The sequence below is a fragment of the Oncorhynchus masou genome, chromosome 28 (assembly GCF_036934945.1).
Source record: "Oncorhynchus masou masou isolate Uvic2021 chromosome 28, UVic_Omas_1.1, whole genome shotgun sequence".
In the NCBI taxonomy this organism is placed as follows: domain Eukaryota; kingdom Metazoa; phylum Chordata; class Actinopteri; order Salmoniformes; family Salmonidae; genus Oncorhynchus; species Oncorhynchus masou.
Window position 1 is genome coordinate 48,702,487 of NC_088239.1, and position 20,436 is coordinate 48,722,922.

Consider the following 20,436-nt stretch of genomic DNA (forward strand, 5'->3'; position numbering starts at 1 on the left):
GGAAAAAAAATGTGTTGCTCGTGTCTTGAATACATTTCAGTCTAATTGTACATGATATGTAGTTTACAGAACACCCAAGTAATCATATAAACAGAGCTTGAACGTCCTGTTAAGAGGAAAGGCCATTTTGAAGTGTGCTCAAATGCATCATACTCAATCACGCTTTGACATAACAATTGCACATTTTGGATTATTTTGGAGTCCAACAACATATATAGTCCTTTAATACAAACACCACATGATCAACAGAGAGGTTTTAGATTCCATCTCACTCAGAAATAACCTCAGAAAGCAACAGATGTTGGACAATTGACAGTGATTGATCCAATCCTGAACACACCCTTGGACGGGGATGGTGGTGGCGGTGGGTGTACTGTATGTGTGTGTTTTGTGCTCGTGTGTCCAGATGCCTGTCTGATCCTGCTATTTGCTGGAACTGATCTGGAGGTTACGGGGAGAAGAAATGAAACGTTACGTCATGCTTAATTAGAATCAGCTCACAAACAACGTTCTAATATTTATGTTATACCATATGCCATCGCCTCCCTAGGAAGGCAGAGGGGGCAGAACATGATTTGTACCTCACAGGTCAAGGTGAAACGTGCTCTGCTGCTATGCCACCTCGAGAAAGCTTTTAACCCTAAAGACGAAATTGTTTGCCCTACGTAGAGAGAGGCCATGTTCATGGTCGTAGCTCCAAATTAAATGTACCCATTGTTGGGAAGAGATAAAAGAACAGATGTATCCTCTACGACTCAGTGAAGAACTCCAAATCTCCACTTTATGCGGTCTGCTTAACAGTGCTGAAATCTGTGAAGACAACTGAAACACTCACAATTTAGCTCAAAAAACAATATTTTTCGGATGTCAATGAGATATCTGATACTTTAAATGTGAAAAAAGTGCTTCTAGAATGTTTTTAGTTTGCAGTAATCCTCTTCTGTTTTGAAATGTTACAGTTGTTTTTGGTCAAATCTCTCAAATTTTGTCAACTGCAAGATCTGTAAAGCAGACTGAAACTGTCACATTGTATTTCCTGTATGTTGTCTTCTTTGGCTGGTTATCGATTTGTGTATTTTTGTGGGCTGTAGATGTCCAATGTCCATAGCCTTACCTTATCTGTATTTCCGTTATTAAGGATTTAAGAATTTGCGAACTCCTAAGGGTCCGCTCCTTGTTTTCTCTAAAAACACTGGCTGGCATATGAATCTTGCACAGAATGTACCCCAGTTTGAGGTTTGTTTGTTTGTCTACATTTTCCACTGTGAAACCACAAAGTCAATCCCTGAGTTATGAATGAATTTAGGAACACGCTGTCAAATTGACTTATTGGATTTTCTGGCGTCTTGACGAGCTTCTAAACAGCACCTTCCTTCTGCTCCAACTGCTAGGAAATCAGACTTTTTTTCATACCTGTAGCCTACCTACAGTACCCAAGTAATTCATGAAAGGGTTGGTAGTTAGTCGATATGTCAAAAAGCATACCACAGTCTCCATTCATTTGTTACTCTGACCACGTGATACTGCTGTTGATACAGGCATGTGATTTGCAACTGCTTTTGTAGCTATAGTAAATGAACAACAAAAGCTGAGTTTAGACCTACAACACATATTCCGTGCTGTGTAGTGCTGTGGTATTGTGATATAAACAGGTGTAAATCTACAAATAGACAATTATACATAGTAAAGAGAAATATATTTATTTTATTCATGTTTAAACGATAGATTAGTATTTAAAAAGAAGAGCATAAATGATAAAAAATAATGAATTTGTCCATTCCATATTTTTGGTCTTTTTGGTTTCTTTAAATATTACATAAAATAAATAATTTATTTTAAAGCAGTCTGGTAAAGGAATGGAAATACCCAATACAGTGAACTAGCATGTTAATATGGTTTATGCTATGGTGCTATCTTGACTAAATTCTCTGCATATGACTCACTCCATGGCACAGCTTCTCTTCCATCACACCTAAGTCACCCAAGTGCTTCCAGTACTGTACGTGTCTGTCACAAAGCATGAGTGTCAATTTCAGTTCCTCGTATGAGTTAGTACAGCATAAATACATGTAACTGCATCCACAGATCATCACACAGACAAATACACATGGTACACTCTGCCCTTTGACCCTGTCTTCAGTGACGCTGAATCAGTGTCCTTTTTTTTGTCCTCTTATTCAGTATTCAGTTTTGTCTCCAACAGTTCGCCCATTGAAAATGATTTGGCACAGAAAAATGTTTCATATTTTCTCCTGTGCCGAATCATAACTTAAAAACAAATCTGTACCATCATCAGTCAGACTCCGCGACAATGAGTACAAACAGTTCCTTTACATAGTGCCTTCCTTTCAGAAAATACGTATAGTCTTTGCAAATCAAACACTTTGACTGCATGTGACTCCATTATGTCTTTAATGGTTCCCAGTCTTTCCTCAGTGCAGTGAAACATTCCCAGGGGAAAGAACTGTCCAATGCGGTGGCTACACCACTATGGGCAGGAAGTGGGTGGCAGTGTTTTTCCTTCGTGTTTTCTTGCCCCTCATGGGCTTGCCGTTGGCGCTCAGCCCCACGAACATGGGCTTCTTCTTGTTCCGCCACTCTGCTGAGGCATAGGTGTTGTACCTGTTCTCCTCAATCCGTTCGGTCAACCGACAGTCAACACCAAAGTCCCTCTGGTGAACAAACAAGAAAAACAAATTGTGAGTGATTCGACAACTTTGGCAGCACAGGCAATGAAACTGGGGTCTACATTTGCATGATTTATTCAGTAAGCAGAAGTTCTCATCCAGATATCCAGGTTGGTTGGCTCCAATAAGGCAAGTTAACAACAATATAAATACATTCTTGCATAATGGCAGTGGGGTTCATCAGGCTTCTAACAGACTGCTCTTGTCATTTAGTGTCCTGACTAACTAGACAAAAAAAGGGATACAGTTGTGACCCTGTAAAGAATGTTCCTTTCCCAAATGCTCTTTAGCCACAGCTGTTCAAATTGAATCCAGAAGTAAACTGAATGTTCCCAAATCATATGAGAATATTTTGGAAACGCTGCCCTGGGTTCAACTCACGTTCGGCTACCTCTTTCTCATGGAAACTTGTGTGAAAATAATCTCCCACAAAATGGAATATATGAATGTAGAACCAGCTAACTATAATATAATACTTGTGTAATGAGGGACACATATGCCACCAATGCTTTACTGAGTGAATGACAGTACCTTGGTGTGACACTTTAAAATACGTCATGGGAATTGTGTTCCCTAGCTAGAATGCTTTTTGTGTCTCATTTCATCTGATTTCACAACTAAGAGTGCCGTAGTAACAGCCTTTCACTGTTATGTTTCAGATGACGTGTGAGAGCACATGAAACAGTACCGGTAGCCCTTGAGGGCTTTTAGTAGAATGGGGGCTGTTGTATTGTGTTTCTCTGGTCTGAATAGAGTGGAGCACAAGGATGGTGTGGTATATGGGAGGATCTGTGTGTTTGGGAGAGAGGGACGGCAGGGGCGTCTCGGCTTACTTTCTCCAAGACGACAACTCTTTTGGCCGGGCCGACTTGTACTAGGGGATTATTTACGGGCAGTGGAGGGGAACTGTCCTTTAAAACAACCCCAGGCTTCTCTAAGGGCCCGGGGACAGAGGAGAGAAGAGCTCTCACACAACATCAAAGGGGCCAGCTCCTTAGGAGAGTATAGTATGGAAGAGAGTTATTTTCAACAGTAAGGTGGCAGTGTAGAAACACTATCTGGCAACTAACTAGTGAGTGTTCTGAATGCTGAGTCAGTCTAATGGGGAGTTTGTATACTCAGCCAAATAATTAGCTCCATTTTTGTTGTAGGGATATTGTTATTCTGTGTGTGAATTTCAGTACAGGCTAAACTTACAGCGCCATAAAGCTCTCCTTTCTTGCTGATTGCCAGGTAAAAGTTACTGCTGAGCCCCTTGATGGCCACGATCCCAACATCCACTGACTTGATCTCCAGCACACCTGGAAGACACACAGACACATTATAGGTTAGTTATACCAGGCCAATACACTGAAGTGATAGTCAATGAATAATTGAACTGCATTGAGAAAGAATGCTTGTAAAAGCTGGCAGCGTCTGTGTTTTTGACTGCATACAGTTAGGCTCCACTGTTTATTTAAGCAATAAGGCATGAGGGGGTGTGGTATATGGGCAAGATACCACGGCTAAGGGCTGTTCTTAGGCACGACTCAACGCGGCCCTTAGCCGTGGTATATTGGCCATATACCACAAACCCTGAGGTGCCTTATTGCTATTATAAACTGGTTACCTACGTAATTAGGACAGCAAAAACAAATGTTCTGTCATACCAGTGGTATACGGTCTGATATACCACGGCTGTCAGCCAATCAGCATTCAGGACTCGAACTACCCTACTACTAATTGCTGTTATAGCATGCAGGCCAGTTGATTAAGTATTACAGTGAATGTAAGTGGATACAGTATGTTGTAGTCCATGATGTTGTCAGTTACTACCGTCTTTTCCAGGATGTTAACTGAACATATCTACATAAAAAGGTATAATAACTGCAGGCCTTGTCTACTGAGTCACACCGGGGGGTAGAGTCACACTGTTATCCCTGCCTGTTATCCCTGCCTGTTATCCCTGACCATGTTTTGAATAATCACATTCATCTTTGCTTGATCCCCCCCCAGTAAACCACTGCCTGGCTGCCTGGCTGTGTGTTTCTCTGTGCCAGTCATTGAGAACAGACAGGCTGAGCCACCATTTCATTCCCATGCTAACGGGCCATAAGCCCTGAGTGAGAGGCGTTGGCTGGGGCTAAGCTTTGGAAAAACCATTTCTTTGCTTTTGTTTGTTTTCGGAGTGGAGCGGCACGCTGGAGAAAGCAAAAATGTCCATATCAGTTTGCAGTCTGAATGTTTCTTGAACCAATTAGGGACTTAAGATGTGGTAACCAGTCTCCTTCATCCTAAAGTCAATTATATAAACCCATAAAGCTATCATGGGTTAGGGGGGATTAGCTCAGGACCAATTCTGGTAGAAGTTGGTCTTTGTAGCAAGCAGGGAGGCAGGGAGGTGGCTGGTCTGACCCAGTGTGGAGCCTCCTAGCCTGGGTCAGAGGACAGTAGATATCGCCTCACAAGGTGGCCTTTGACAGGCCAGAGTCAGAGTAGTTAATGGCACCTGTCTACACTGACACTGACTCACCTTCACCCCCCCCCCCCCCCCCTGCTGACATCTTTTATTCGTGCCATCCCTCTTTCTTAACATCATTTGTAACATCCTGCTGTCCTGGAGTGATTTTATGCACCGCCTGAGACAAGGGGGGACCCCGTTTTAGGAGGGCTGTTGCAGGATTCTTTGATCAGGAGTAAGTTGCTCAGGCATTTACCCTTAAGTACTTGTTCAACTGGACATATCGTTCCTCTCCATATCTTCCTATTTGGGCTGTGTCCTGTCCCTGTACTGGGTTACATGTTATGGTTAACAGTTTTGCGTAAGAGTATCTCACTTGGGGACTCTAGTCTACCCCTGCCATGGACTTTCCCATGTAAACCAATTTCAACTTTGAACCAATACAGTCTGCAGCTGTGGATTCTACTCAAAGGTCATGACCTCTTTTCAGACTCCCCTCCCCCTAATTTTACTTCCACAGTCGAAGACTGAAATTGTACCTTGGATGTGTAACACAGGAGGAGTGTGAAAACATATAAGCATACTTCTAAAAGTGCTTGTATAAAACTCATGACACCATTCAACTATGAATAATTCCATTGATGCAGTGTACAAAATAAAGACATTCCAGTCCCCGTACTGTGAAAACGAACTCCTAGTACATTGTCAATGCCTAAGCTAAACCATTTAGCATGAATTGGCGGTGAGGTTTTATCTGCACCTGTGAACTGGCAAAACAAGCAGTGTGGCCGTCACTCAACAGGCGGATTAGACAGGTTTCTTTATACACAGCGGGCGTGAGAGAGCCCCTTCCGTATGGGCTCTGGTTGCACACAGCTATTGAGTGTGGTGGTAAGGTTATCCGGCCTGGTCTCTGCTCTTCTGCCTTCCCTCAGGTTCATGAACAGGGGAGGGCAAGGGAGGGATGAAAGGAGGAGAAGAGAAATTGGATGACAGTCAGTGGGATTAGAGGGGAATAATCCCTGATCAAAGGGAGGGAGGGAGAGAGAGAGAGGGAGGGAGAGAGAGAAGGAAGGAGAGAGAGAGGCAATGCCAATTGATACAGGTGTATGGAGACCACGTTGAGAAACTTGTACGGAAATACAATACACTGCAAAGACATGCACCTACAAACTCACACTGACTCACAGTTAAACACACAAACACACAGGCCATTCCGGAATACCCGTCTTTGCATTCTAAATAGGCATTTTAGGGTATGTGAAAAAAATTACATTTTATAGTACGTGGAATTTCCTAAAATGTTGTATACTTTACATGCCGGGATGTCAGACTCATTTCGGCGTTTCATCTAGTAGAATTTACTGCACACTGTTAAGGAAGAGATTTGTCTTTCCAGACACGTGTGTTTGATAACAGCTGCGAATCAGCTGAGGGGACGCGCTGCACCTGACCAAAACTAACAAAAGGCAAGAATCAACAGAATTTTGCTTTAGGTTACAAATTCTCAGTAGGATGAGCCTAGTATCCTGTTATTTGCTGCTTACTGCATTAGCTTTACTAAACAGTACGTTCTAAATGCTGTAGTATGTCGTACTATTAGAACACAGTATGTCGTTTCAGTAAGTAGTAGGCATGCCAGATCTCAGACACAGTCACAAACACCTTCCCCATCTGCACAAGAGTGAATGGTTCAAAACTAGTTTCAAGTCTGAGCTCCCCTGTAATATAAGTGACACTGCAGTATTTTAGGTAAGCTTGCAATGTCAAAATAAGATCTATCTCTGCCGTGTTGAAAGTCAGGCACCTGTTTTAGCCATTTGCTTAGGGCCGTTTGATGTGGCGTGTTAAAGCGAAACACTTTTTTATGACCCCCTTGCCAAGTCACCAGAACCATCACCTGTACTCTGGAGTTGAAAGGCAGGGCTGTAACAAAAGGCTTAAATTGCAACAATACGGCGGCACTGAACAGACCAGAGACTGAAACATGTTGCTCCTGGCAGCTCGGCACAGGACAGGACAGCACAGGACAGGACAGCACAGGACAGCACAGCACAGGACAGGACAGCACAGGACAGGACAGCACAGGACAGCACAGGACAGGACAGCACAGGACAGCACAGCACAGGACAGGACAGCACAGGACAGCACAGCACAGGACAGGACAGCACAGGGCAGCACAGCACAGGACAGCACAGCACAGCACAGCACAGCACAGGACAGTACAAGACAGTACAGGACAACACAGCACAGCACAGGATAGCACAGCACAGGACAGCACATGACAGGACAGCACAGCACAGCACAGGACAGGACAGCACAGGACAGCACAGCACAGCACAGCACAGGACAGCACAGGACAGCACAGCACAGCACAGGACAGCACAGGACAGCACAGCACAGCACAGCACAGCACAGGACAGCACAGCACAGCACAGGACAGCACAGCACAGCACAGGACAGCACAGCACAGGGCCAGACCCATTTCTCTTCAGCCCCTCCGTTCACAACAGTAAAACGAGTATCCTTACTCTCTCTCTTTGCTTTGTTCCTCTCTCTCTTTTCCGTGGCTTATCTCTGCGCATCTGTTTCCCTCTATCTTTCTCCCCGTTCTGCCCCCGTTCTTGTCTCCTTATTCTGGTTTATTTTTATGCTTTTGGGGGGGGGGGGTGTTTTTTTTCTACCTCTGGTTGACACATTGCCCAAAACTTGTATTTATATTTTGTGAGGGTGAACTTTTAAGTGCAGCGAAACAGTTTTATGACCAATATTGAAAGTGTAATAACCAGAGTTTTCTTAACAAACAAGAAAAAAAGGTGCTGACATTCTGCAATCAACATTTTTCAGAAACTACGAAGACAAACACCTGTGTATATAACAGGACTGTGTTAGTTTTATATGGCAGATTAATAAAAACCAGGCCCCAAGGTCCTGTAACAGTCGACTGCAGTCTTCAGTGCTAATGAAGGGTTAGTTCCAGATACAGTACGGACAAGACTATATAAGAGTCCAAAATCAGTTTTCCGCCTCATTTCACTCTATGAAGCTGTATTTGTGCTACCTAGATTTGAGGTCCAATGTTTGCTTGCCTCACTAAAGGAATTTACTGCTGCACACAAGAAGAGGCCGTGTGTTTATGGTGTAATGAGATACCGTATGAGTGCAGGTAAAACATTTCTGAAATATCTTTCTTTAGATAAGGTGAGTCATCTGACTTCTTTCTCTTTTCAACCTCAATTGGTCGATGTGGTTTCACAGTATTTGAGTAATTTGTGTTTCTTGGGTTTCTCCTACAGTACCATTGGCAGAGGCTATGGCTGCTAATTACAGTGTTACTGGAGAGCAGACAGTCGTCTGGTGGCTCAGTTCAGTTCTGCTGGAGGACTGTCCATTGGGTGGTCAAGTCAACCGCCTGGTGTGACTCCCATCGGCAGCAGCCTTGGCTTCTACCCGAGGCTCTGTAGGTGGCCTCTCTCCACCCCTCCTCCCACAAACCCCCTATCTCCACATAAGGCCGTGGTTTCTTGGCAGGGTGACAGAACTCCCGTTATCGCATCTTGTCAAAATGACCTCAATGCTTTCACATTTGTAGCTTCATCCAGCCAGCTTTACCACTGAGCCTCCCCCACTTCTATCGCTGTGTACTGTATAGAAGACTACACACTACTATAGAACATACAATGCACGCCCTATTCTGAGAGAAATACCTTTTCTCATCAACAACAGGCATCAATTCGATACTAAATTTGAAGCAGCTTAGACCACCATTGTCGTTAACCCAGAGTGTGTGCATATTTATCCTGGGAAACCTAATTTGCTGCCCCTATGACAGGCAAGTCTTTCCTATTAACCTTCCAGATTCAGGGGTGTAGAGGCAGCTCATGTCCTATTAAAGGGGGGCTGGGTTAGTGGCATGAGGGGGTGGGGTAGTGGCAGGAGGGTTTCGTGCTGGGGATAGGGGCCAGATGGGTTGGGGTTGTGGCCGGAGGGGTTAGGGGAGTGGCAGGAGGGGTTGGGGTAGGGGCCGGAGGGGTTGGGTTTGTGGCAGGAGGGGGTGGGGTAGGGGCCGGAGGGGTTGGGTTTGTGGCAGGAGGGGGTGGGGTAATGGCAGGAGGGGTTGGGGCTGGGTGGGGGTAGGGGTAGGGGTAGGGGCCGGATGGGTTGGGGTAGTGGCAGGAGGAGGTGGGGTAGTGACAGGAGGGGTTGGGGCTGGGGGTAGGGGTAGGGGCCGGATGGGTTGGGGTAGTGGCAGGAGGAGGTGGGGTAGTGGCAGCAGAGGTTGGGGTAGTGGCAGGAGGGGTTGGAGGTGGGGGTAGGGGCCAGAGGGGTTGGGGTAGTGTCAGGAGGGGGTGGGGTTTTGGCAGGAGGTGTGGGGGGGTGGGGGAGGGGGGTGACAGAAGGGGTTGGGGTAGTGTCAGGAGGGGGTGGGGTTTTGGCCAGAGGGGTTGGGGTTTTGACAGGAGATGTGGGGGGTGGCAGGAGGGGTTGTGGTAGTGGCAGGAAGGTTTGGGGTAGTGGCAGGAAGGTTTGGGGTAGTGGCAGGAAGGTTTGGGGTAGTGGCAGAAGGGGCTGGGCCTGAGCTGGGGTAGTGGCAGGGCAAGGGTGGGGGCTGGGTTAATGGCGGTAGAGGGGCCTGGGGGACTGGAGTAGAGGTAGGAAAGGGGGGGGGGCTGGGATAGTGGCAGGGGGGGGGGGGGTAGGGGGTAGTGGAAGGGCAGAGCAGAGCAGGGGCTGAGGTAGTGGCAGGGCAGGGCAGGGGGAGGGCTGAGGAACTGGGTTTGACCCTGGGCTGGCTCTTGACAGCAGTGCCTCGCACCTTTGATCTGGCCTCCACAGGCCTCTGGCTCCCAGGCTCCTGAGAGATCAGTGCAGCAGGGTCTGGGCTCTCGAGGGGCCAGCTTCATTAGGCTGCAGAACAACATAGCTCTCCCCCCACCAACCCCACTCTACACCCCTCATCTCCCCTACAAACTCCTCACTGCCTCCTAAACATGGTCAGTGGTGACTCCAGATGAACTTAAGGTTAGGGAGGGCTGTAAAAGTGTTTCCCCAGTTTATCTTAGGCCCGTTTGAAGATTATATTGCTGCTCTGCTCCCATTGTATGGCCAACGACTGGATATGAGATGGTTAGGTTTGTGTAAATGTCTGCATTTTCAATTATAAAACCGGTTTTACCACTTGAGGTACAACTTTCAAAGAAAATTATGATTTATTTTCACACAAGGGAGGATGTTGGGATTTTAGAGATATATACTGACAATTATATATTATATTAAAACAATGAATTCAAATGCTCTTTGAGGAAATATACAAAATGTGTCACTTCTAAGAGTGTTAGGTTTCTGTACAAAAACTGTCCTTCATGTTTTGTTTCCACTTTTCAACAATCCCAAGTTTGATTTGCATTACTTGAGGTTAGAGTGACTAACATCTAAGGCGAGAGATCTTCCCTCCGACAACTGGCGACAGCCTGATTGACGATCTGTCAAATTCACTATGACACAGGGGTTCATATCCATGGAACGACTTCAGCGTTAAGGGCACGAGGAACACTAGATCCATTGAGAAACACAAACGCCAGTGTGGCGTTGTAGGAATTGTATACTTTGTGAGTAATTTAAGTATTGGAGTAGATAAAGTCGGACAATATCCCACTCCAGCTGTACAAGCCGCCAAAAGGTTTGTGCATAAGAAAACTTGAGGATGTTTTCGCCATCCACTGTCATTATAATGTATAACTACTCAATAACTTTTTGTTTAATAGTTACTTTTCACAGATATTTTACACCACGACAGGGGTTACTCATGTAAATTGCTAGTAACTCATCGGTGACTGGCTAAATCTGTATGATGGTGCTTTCAACTTATTCATGGTGTAATGGGACGGGAGCTTGTGATGGATGTGGTGTAAAGGTAGCCTATTGGTGCTAAATAGCGGACGGGGAGCAACATCCAATGACAACATCGCCTGTTCACTGTCTACATCTTCACCTAGCGACAGTTAAGTCATATTTTTTTTCATGAGTTTCATGAGGCTGTTAAATTGTGTTTTAGATCCATCTTCACACAGAGGTTGTACATCTAATCCTTCTTATCCATCCTACTATCAATATTGTTTTCTTTGCCTGAAACGTGGATCCACAGCAGTCTTACACGGGAGAAACACTGTCAAGCTGTGTGTGATTTTAAACCTGGCAGCAAAGCATGATTAAAAGCAAATTCAGATACTCAGAAGAAAATAATCACCTGTAATGAGTATAAATGTGTTGTTTCAAATACCTGAGCTCTGTTTTCCAGCCAACAGATAGCATTAGATTTCTCTGAGAGAGAACATTCCCATTCGCATGGTTTGAGATCAGCTTACCATGCCGGGTAACAGTACCACTGTGTATTATGTCATGGTGGTTTTAAGGACGTTGCAAACCAAATGAAGTGCATGTTGATGTTCACGGTGGTTTCAGAAAATATGCAATCTTCTCAGATAATGTGATTTACCCAATGCTTTTGGTTCTGCAGCATAGTACCTATGCCAGTAAATGTCAAAACGTGCCATCGGGCACTGAGTGCTTACCATATGAACGTGTGTTTACGGGTTTGATCTGGCAAGGTCATTTATAAACTTTCTTGCATTTTGCATACTATACAAAAACATAATGTTGTGATTCCAATTGTTCTGGATATTCTATAGACTCTTTGAGTCATGTTATGTCATGAACCCAGGGTCATTGGGATTTAAGGTCCTATGTTTTTGAAGTCCAGATGCCTTTTTACTGCTGGGGAAAGTACAATGCACTGCAGCACTCAAGCACTAGGCCTAACAAACTAATCCTCTCCAGAGCCTATCACCACAACTTTCAACATTTCCTGCTGAAAGTGCATCAACAGCTTTTCCTCTGGTTGGTGTGTTGGATCTGTTGTCGTAGGTCCCTCCAGATTTCGGGCAGGATTCGAGCATGTAACGCATACGTTTTCACACTTTACCCTGTCACCATCAAACACACACACAAACACACACACACAAACACACACACAAACACACACGCGGCGACACATAGGCTTCTGTTCCCTCTCATAAATGTCAGAGCAGGCACCCATGTGGATGGGGACAGTGTTGGGCCAGCGTTGGGTCCAGTGTGGGAACGTGTTGCATTAGTGGCCAGTAAAGCAGTGGGGGTCTGGATATAGGATCTGTGACGGATAAGATCCAGGGCTCCTGCTCAGCCACCAGTTGCCTCAGGACAGCCCCCCCCCCCCTGTCCCTGCCTCTTGCGCACGCAATGGGTAATTAGCTGGCATTCCTGCCTGCTCCTTTAAAATGGGACGGGCTGTCCAGATGCGTCTCTGGTCCGAGCACTGGTCTCCCTGCGCTACCTTTGATGATTCCGTTAAGACTCTCTCTCCTCTCTCTCTCTCCCAGACTTCCATCTGTCCCACCACACTCAGTGTGTGTGTGTGTACATACATTTTGAATGTGTTGTGATGTCTGTGGTTCTCAATGTTGGCGACTTTGACCTAATCTAGCGAATGTTTGTAGGGTTAGAGCACCCAAACACATGAAACATGCTCCCATTTCTTTCACCTGGACAGCCTACCATTCAACTACATTGGCCTATACCATGGATGCCTTACCAGGTTAGATTTAGCAGTGCATCTTCCAAAATAGAGGAAATGCCATGTATCTTAGCCAATCCTGCGCTCTGGGCAGCAACATACTATTGCAGAGCTGAAGGTATGTTCAAAAGTTGCTCTTCTGTTGAATCATTATTCCGAATTGTGAGCCTTTGACTTTCTGGTTTGGTTTAAGGAATATAAGTCAAATCCTGCACGTCTGTGAGGGTATTGAATCCGCACATAAGGTAAACATTGAAAACTCAAAACCAGTTATTCAAAACAAAGATGGCCAATTTAAAATTCCAGGGAATTATAATCCATTCTTCAGAGAAGAGAACTGCCCAGTGAAGTTTTGACGTTTCCAGAGAGGTTGCTGACTGACAGAATAAAGAGGTGGCTGGATGGTATAGTGGCAGGACAGCATGCGGTTCACGAAGTCTGTGTTTTATTACAAAAATGTTCAGATGAGTCAATGATTGACACAACAGTAAATTGATGGGTGAATATCAGGAAACACTGAAAGAATATGCGTAAATAATTATTTTTAAAGAATAGGGGGAAATTGTGAGTACAGAGAGCGATGCCTCAGTTCCCCCTTGTCCCCTGCGACTTTGGTCAGAGTCACCGCATAGAAAAATATGAAAACTGCTAGCTTTCCTTATTTGAACATACACACACACACACACACACACACACACACACACACACACACACACACACACACACACACACACACACACACACACACACACACACACACACACACACACTCTGACTGCAGCTTGTTAGAGACAGACAGGACAAAATGATAGTGGGGAGACAGTGGTGTTCTCCTTTAAACCAACCCTGGCACAAATGACCCTCTCTTTAAGTAATGGGGTCAAAGGTTAGTCATACATCTGGACATCCATACCTCCATGTTGAACTCTAAATAGAGCAAACGAAGGGGCAGAAACAACAAGATGCTTGAGAGACAAATCTAGGCTTCCCTGGCCAACCTTCTTGTTCAAGAAGGGTTAGTTGAAGATGAGCGAATGATAAAGTCTTAAGTTTGTAAAGAACTGGCTTGCATTCAATCATTGATTGAGGTTCAATTTCAATATGAATCATAACTTTCACACTTTAAACAAAACCGATTTGTACAGTAGGCCTTCACAAATCTACGTGAATGCACAACCTGTTTAAACAGCTCCAACTTCCCCTGCGATAAGGGAGATACTGCTGGAAAGGTCTAAAGGCAGAAAGTGTCGACACAAGTCTAACGACCCGGGGGTGTAGGAGGGTGCAGGGGTTGTAGGGGGGGGGGTCCTGTGCCAGTGGTGTCTGCTTTTAATTACTCCCTTTTGGCTGAGGCTGCAGCCTCTTCCACTGATGAAGGTATTATGGGGATAATAATAATAATAATACATGCCATTTAGAGAATGCTTTTATCCAAATCCATTTCGTCATGCATGCCCTCATTTCCATATGGGTGGTCCAGCGAGAATCAAAACCACACTCCGCCGGACTCTACCAACTGCTGTTATACTGTTATGCTACGTAACAGGCCGAGATTCAAATAATCACTAAACATGTTGCTTCTAATTCTAAGTGTAAAAGGACATAGCAGCCAATTTTAAAGCACTGGCACGAACCTTTTGTACATCTACACAATCCTCATAACTCACTTGTATTGGGCCCCGTGTGGTTAAGATTTCCCACGAGAACCACACATGGGCACTATAACCACAGAGAGGAGGAGAACACTCAAGAGAGAGAGTGCCATCCGTGTGGTTCAGACGGGTGCAGTTACAACATACATTTACACATTTCACAACATGGTTTCTTGCTATCCTCTCATAAACACATTATAAAGGCACACACACAACCACACTCTTGCTAAGAGAAACACAAATCAGTGAGAAAACACACGGCCTTGCGTTCCAACACCGCCATGAGGCTCACAATGAAGCATGTCAGAGCCAAAGACTATAATAATGGGCTGAGAGAAAGCTTTCACTAGCCCCTTTCGATTGTTCGTCACCAACCAGTCATATTAGTCCATTGCCATAGGTACCACTCTTTTGCAAAGACGTGGTTCTACTGCTGAAACATGGAACACCAGAGCCCCCATCCCCCATTTATGGTCTGGTGGAACCATAAAAGTACGAGATTTACCTAGCCCTCCCATCCTCTATGCTGCTAAGACCTCGTTTGCAGCACTTAAGAGGATTCCTGTTGTCAGAACCATTCCTTTCATAAATCTTCCAAGAAATGATGAATCCTGCTACAGAACCAGCCAGGAGAGCTGAGGATAACAAACACTCTTGGATTGGATAGTTAAAGGGCCTCAGTCAGAGGAGCTCAGGATTCAGCCAAGTTTGACTTCATTGGATATGGATCTAGAGGTATCTGTATCAAATGTTGCAATATAAAATGAAACAGCACCCTGTCCAGGGTCCTTGTCTACATCAAGGAAAGGAGTGGACCATGACATGACAGAAGAAGTGCTGATACTACTTATTCACTGTGCTTGCTGTACACCAGCATCTCCTCCAGGGCTCAACACATCAACGATCTCCTAATGCACTAGAACTTGACAAAAACAAATGAGTTTGCCTTTAGAACAGCCCATCTTGTGAGGGATTGCCTGCAGTGAGAATTCTGCAGCATCAGATTAGAGTGAGGGCTAAATAGGGTGAGAGGAGAATAGATGGCTGCTGTCCTCACCCCTCCGTGATGGACAGCCCACAAAGTTGGCAACATGATTGGAAAGAGTCGGACTCTGTGGAGCTCACGATCCAACCTGCAGTTGAACCCTAAACTGCCCTAAGTCCCCTCAATCAAAACTGTCAGGGTCTCATGATGCTCATTAGCCCGGACCCCCTTCTCACCAGTATCCCCAGGTATATAACTTCAGACCACAGTCCGCTGTGGATGAATTCAGTCGTCTATTAGAGAGTGCTTTTTTCGATTCCAGTTTCATTCATTGATAAGCAAAGTGAAGGGAGAGAAAAGGGAGAGTGGGACCCAGATGCCAAATGAGAGAAAATCACTAAGAGGGAAAAATCCCACCCATCTGTTATAAACTGTTTGTTATTGGTCAGTGACATTCTAGATTAGAACAGTAAATAAATTGGACATGTTGAATAATTCAGTATGAAAATAAGCCGTTTGTTTGCTTGGTTCACACATGCAACGCCTTAATACTCGAATACTGGAGAGTAACGTGCAGGAAAGCAGTGTGACACTGTAATACTGAGCAGATGGATTCTGAAAGGGAATCACACAATATGGGCTGGATTGGGTTTCAAACCGCACATAGATAGGTCTTTTGTAGAGGGCTGAGAGAGAGAAAGGGACCAGGTAACAGACCGGCAGACCTGACCAACCTGACCAACACAGCACACAAAGAGACTCTAAGAACACAGGTTTGTGCTCCGACAGTGTAGCCTACCTACCTACGTATTTCTACAATGGTTATCATGTCATTCTTCAAAAAGCTATGTTATCAGACTTCATTTGATTTAATTAGAAGATCTTTCATTCATTCGCCTTCTGACTCCACCGTAGGTAAACATCAAGCCTCTGTACATGGGCATATCAAAGCTGCAGAGGATAAAGACCCTAACAGGCTGCAATTCTGTGGGCAGTGGAGGCCTGGCCAGGCAATGCCTACTGGTCATACGCTATGTAATTAGAGCCAAATTCACCATCTTCTGCCACGCATCAGTCTGCAGTGACATCTGAGTTTACAGACAGACACAGCTTCCTCAATGTCTGCCTTGCCTCACAAAGTATGACACATTTCCACGCATGCTGGAGACAATCCAAGTGAACATGTTCCAGAACAAGCACGAAAACTGGAGCTAATGAAGTGAAGGTGTTCCCACACACTACAGTCTCTGTCCTGATGAGGAGGGTCTTCTAATATTTGGTTAATTTTAACCCCAAAATGAATTCCATGATGTTGCAGGATACTACCAGACGAAGATGAGTTGACAGGCTAGATGAACATGTACTCAGCACCATTTTATTGCTAATTTTTCAGCTGTCCCAGGGTTTGTGACTGGACAAACTGCTGGGCAAGGACAAAAACAATCGCTCCCCCAGCATCTCCCCCTCCACCACCAACAAATAGTAGTAACATTACCCAGCAGCTCTCTATCTTCCTGCTGCTCTGAGACATTTCAACTAGTCAACAAGTCTCCCTTTCGAGGACCAAACCAGGAGACCTGAAATACCAGTCTGAAGTCTCACCTGTCGTTTCTGCAGTTTCCAAATACATAAACCACGAGGTGTTGATCATCTTATCTTATGCCACATTTTGGACTTTTCACCACAAGGTTTCAAGTCAGAGAAACAGAGAACATTACTGCAACCTGGTGGGCATTTTCCTTTTGGATTCATAGAAAATGTTTTGTGTTTAATTGTGGCACGTGTCCAAGCTGTTTTGATCGATTCAGATGTATCACCCCTTGGTAGTTCTCTCACTTTGCCTCCAACAGGCCCAGGTCCTCTGCCTCCCCCAAGACATTCGTTCCTAGCCCTGTCTAGCTACACTTCAAATGGGACAGTATTTGGGCAGCATGGGATCTGAATTCCCCAAGAAGTGCTCTGTCCATCTGGTTTCAGAATTATTACCAGGCAGGCTTGTGCCTAAGGTCATTGTGGGAGCTAATGACAACCGCATTATATTCACATGTGGTGGGCTATTGGCGGGAACCACTCACATGCAGCATGCATTGGACACTCACCATAAAACACTACGCACTTCTCTTTTTTCTCTCTTTCTTTCTAACTGCCATCTTTCCATAAACAAGCAAGCATATTGTAAAGTGGATTTCAAAAAATCTATGTATTACATTTTAGTCTAAATGTTTTGAAGCATTAAGGGTCATTTTAGGGTAGATCAAGCCTAGGTGTTATAGTCGCGACCTGATCTCAAACCTTGAACTTTTGGTGGTTATTGACACATCCGCTTCTGGTGGTTAAACTCTGAGTGTTCTGAAGGCGAGAGGATGCTCTGCTAATTGAAATTCCTTCAGCCATGTCTTGCAGAGCCTCAGCGTCTGAGTGGCACTGTCTGAGAAGAGAAGCCTCGCACACATGGGCTCCACATGGCAAAGCCTTCTTTTATTAGGGCCAATGTGCGCACAGCGCACTGACGGGAAAGTGTACAACCAGCTTGGAGAGAGCGTGTGGCGGCCAGGTGCTGCGAGCATTGGCAGGGGTCTGGGGTATCGCTCGCTGCGTAGTAATATTTACTGTCCCCAGGCAGGCAAGTGTAGTGATTAGAGCAGCATAACGACGAGCTGAGAGATATCATTCTAAGCAGGGGTGTGGATGGATACAAGCACTTCGATACAGATATTAATGTCAGCCCATGACGGACATAGCTACGCAACTGGGAAGTGATGATGATGATGAAAACCTCAAATGATGTTAACACTATATATGCCACTAGTAGCACTCGTTGTATTACATATACAATTGTAATAATAAAATATGATAAGTCACCAAAGAAAGCATAGAGGGATGTGATCCCTAAGATATTTGCTCAGAGAGAAAAGGGTTATTCGGGCTATTTCTAATTGGTTCCAGTAAACGTGCTCTAAAGGAAAGTCTCAGTGAATCAGAGGCAACAACCATGCTGCTTCCACTATCCAAGAACCATCTGCTGCCCAGGCAGAGACACATCTATGTCCACTGATGCCCACCACAATACCAGGTAAGGTTTGTGTTTTGTGTGGAGGCAGTGGAGTCAAATCAAAGGCAGGGAACCAGAGAGCAGTGCCATAATAATGGGGGGGGGGGACCAAACTCTACGGGACTCACATGTGAGAGGGATGAGAAAAGAAGCACAACTCACAAAACAGAAGCTGAGTGAGTGCATATTTTCAGGGGGTTACTTACTGTAGAGATCGTCTTTGTTTTTGGTGCCATTGACTTTCCCATTTTTATCAATCCTGAGAAAGAACTTCTGATAGGAGTAGAGTTTCCTTTTGCGCACGTCTCCTTGGAGATGGTTATAACTGCGCACATGCCGCCCCACAACAGTGTCTGAAGAGGCGTTGGCAGCCCTGGACAAGCGCGCCACGGAGCGAGTGGCGACCCCAGGTGCAATCGGATGACACGTGGAGGACAGTGGACAGAGCAGCAGGACGAGCAGCACTGAGAGGATGGACAGACGAATGCAGGACCAGGCGGCGGCACCCTTAGTCACTGTCCATATGCACATTGTACTGGAGCTGGGTGGACTGGAGAAAAGCTCACAGAAAGGACCATGCTGGATGGGGGAGAGGGAGAAGGGCTGAGAGCGGGAGATGGAACCCCCGGCGGATGACGACGACAACACTGCTGCTGCTCTTTCTGCTGCTTATTCCTCCCGTGTTCCAAAGGAATGTGTCAACATACATAACTCAAAACTGGGAAACCAGCACCTCTCGCCCTCTGCCGCTCACTCTCCTCGCACAATACTAATGAGAAGCTACCTCTACCACCTCTGGAGAGGATGAGATAAGGGGAGGGTTAGAAGAGGGGACGGGGAGACAACAAAAATGTTCAAAAAAATGAATAAATAAAACAAATCTCAAGATAAACACTACAGCTGTTTCTCATCAAAATGAAGAATCAAAGGATGGGGGAAAAAAGGAATCATGTAATCCTTGCTTTTCTTCTGGTCTCTGGATGTTCCTCTGAAGTTACTTGTCTGTTTAATAGAGCCTCTTAGCTGGAGTGTCTCTTTCTTGGTGTGCTGTGCTCCTCTATGTGGGGGAAGTGAGAATGGAAGCGCTGGGTCTCTGTGCCCTGGTCCCTCTGAGCTGGAGTAGAGTGTGAGCTGGAGCTCTCCTTCTCTTCTCTCTGTCTCTCTGAGCCGAGTCCCTGTGAGTGGAGTGGCTGCGTGCTGCTTCTCTGAGTGCCCCTCTCTCTCTCTCTCCTGTTGGGATCCCTGTTGAGGAGTTCCTCTCCCTGTCTGTCTCGCTGCGCTGAGGTGACTGGGTCTTGTCACTCTTCTCACCTTATTTATCTGACGCAATCCCCCCAGATGTAATCTCTTAGGATAATTGGCGGTCTATGAAAGCCAGTTGGCTTTGAAGATCTATGTGTGCGAGTTTTTTTATTATTATGTTGCTTAGTTGCTAGTGTGCGTCTGTGTGTGTGAGGGTGAGTGTGTGTGTGTGTCAGATAGAGTAAGGGAGAGGTTGTTTTTCTCCCCTCCTATCCCTCTCTCTCTTTCTCTCCTCTACCCCTCCCTCTCACCCTGTTCCCTCCCCTTCTGAGTCCAAGTCCTACCAGTTGCTCAGAACAGGTTTGGAGTGAATTGTGGAAATTCTCTCTCCTCAATTTCTCTCCTCTCGTTTCCTATTCCCATATCCCCCTCTCCCCCTATCTTCTGTATCTTTTATATTTATCTATTTTCTTGTCTTTCACGGTCTTCCTTTTTCAGTGGTGGAAGTGTTGCCAGACAGGTTAGGTCTCTATTGACTTCAGTCTTATCAATGCCACCTGGGTGCTTCTGACCATTGCTGGTATCCTCCTTAAAAGGTGAGGCTCGGAGTGTTGTCTTCATCTGTTTCCTTAGGGCCTCTTCTTCTTTTTAGAAATAAATATTTGCTGAGGAGTTTGCTGTGGTAATCAACACGACAGAGATGTACCTTTCAAATACAGTTGGGTCCATAATTATTGGCACCGTTGATAAAGATTATATAAGACTA

At 45.3% G+C, this 20,436-nt stretch overlaps 1 protein-coding gene across 1 annotated transcript; it reads right to left on the reverse strand.

Annotated features, from left to right (window-relative positions):
* Positions 1-1,694: 1,694 nt before the first annotated feature.
* LOC135517767 (fibroblast growth factor 10-like) lies at positions 1,695-19,890 on the reverse strand. The gene is made up of 3 exons (XM_064942358.1): positions 18,635-19,890; positions 3,885-3,988; positions 1,695-2,672 (listed from the first exon to the last, which is right to left on the reverse strand). Exons 1-3 carry the CDS (start codon positions 18,957-18,959, stop codon positions 2,481-2,483), a joined length of 621 nt encoding a protein of 206 aa, XP_064798430.1. The 5' UTR covers positions 18,960-19,890; the 3' UTR covers positions 1,695-2,480.
* Between the last annotated feature and the right edge of the window lie 546 nt (positions 19,891-20,436).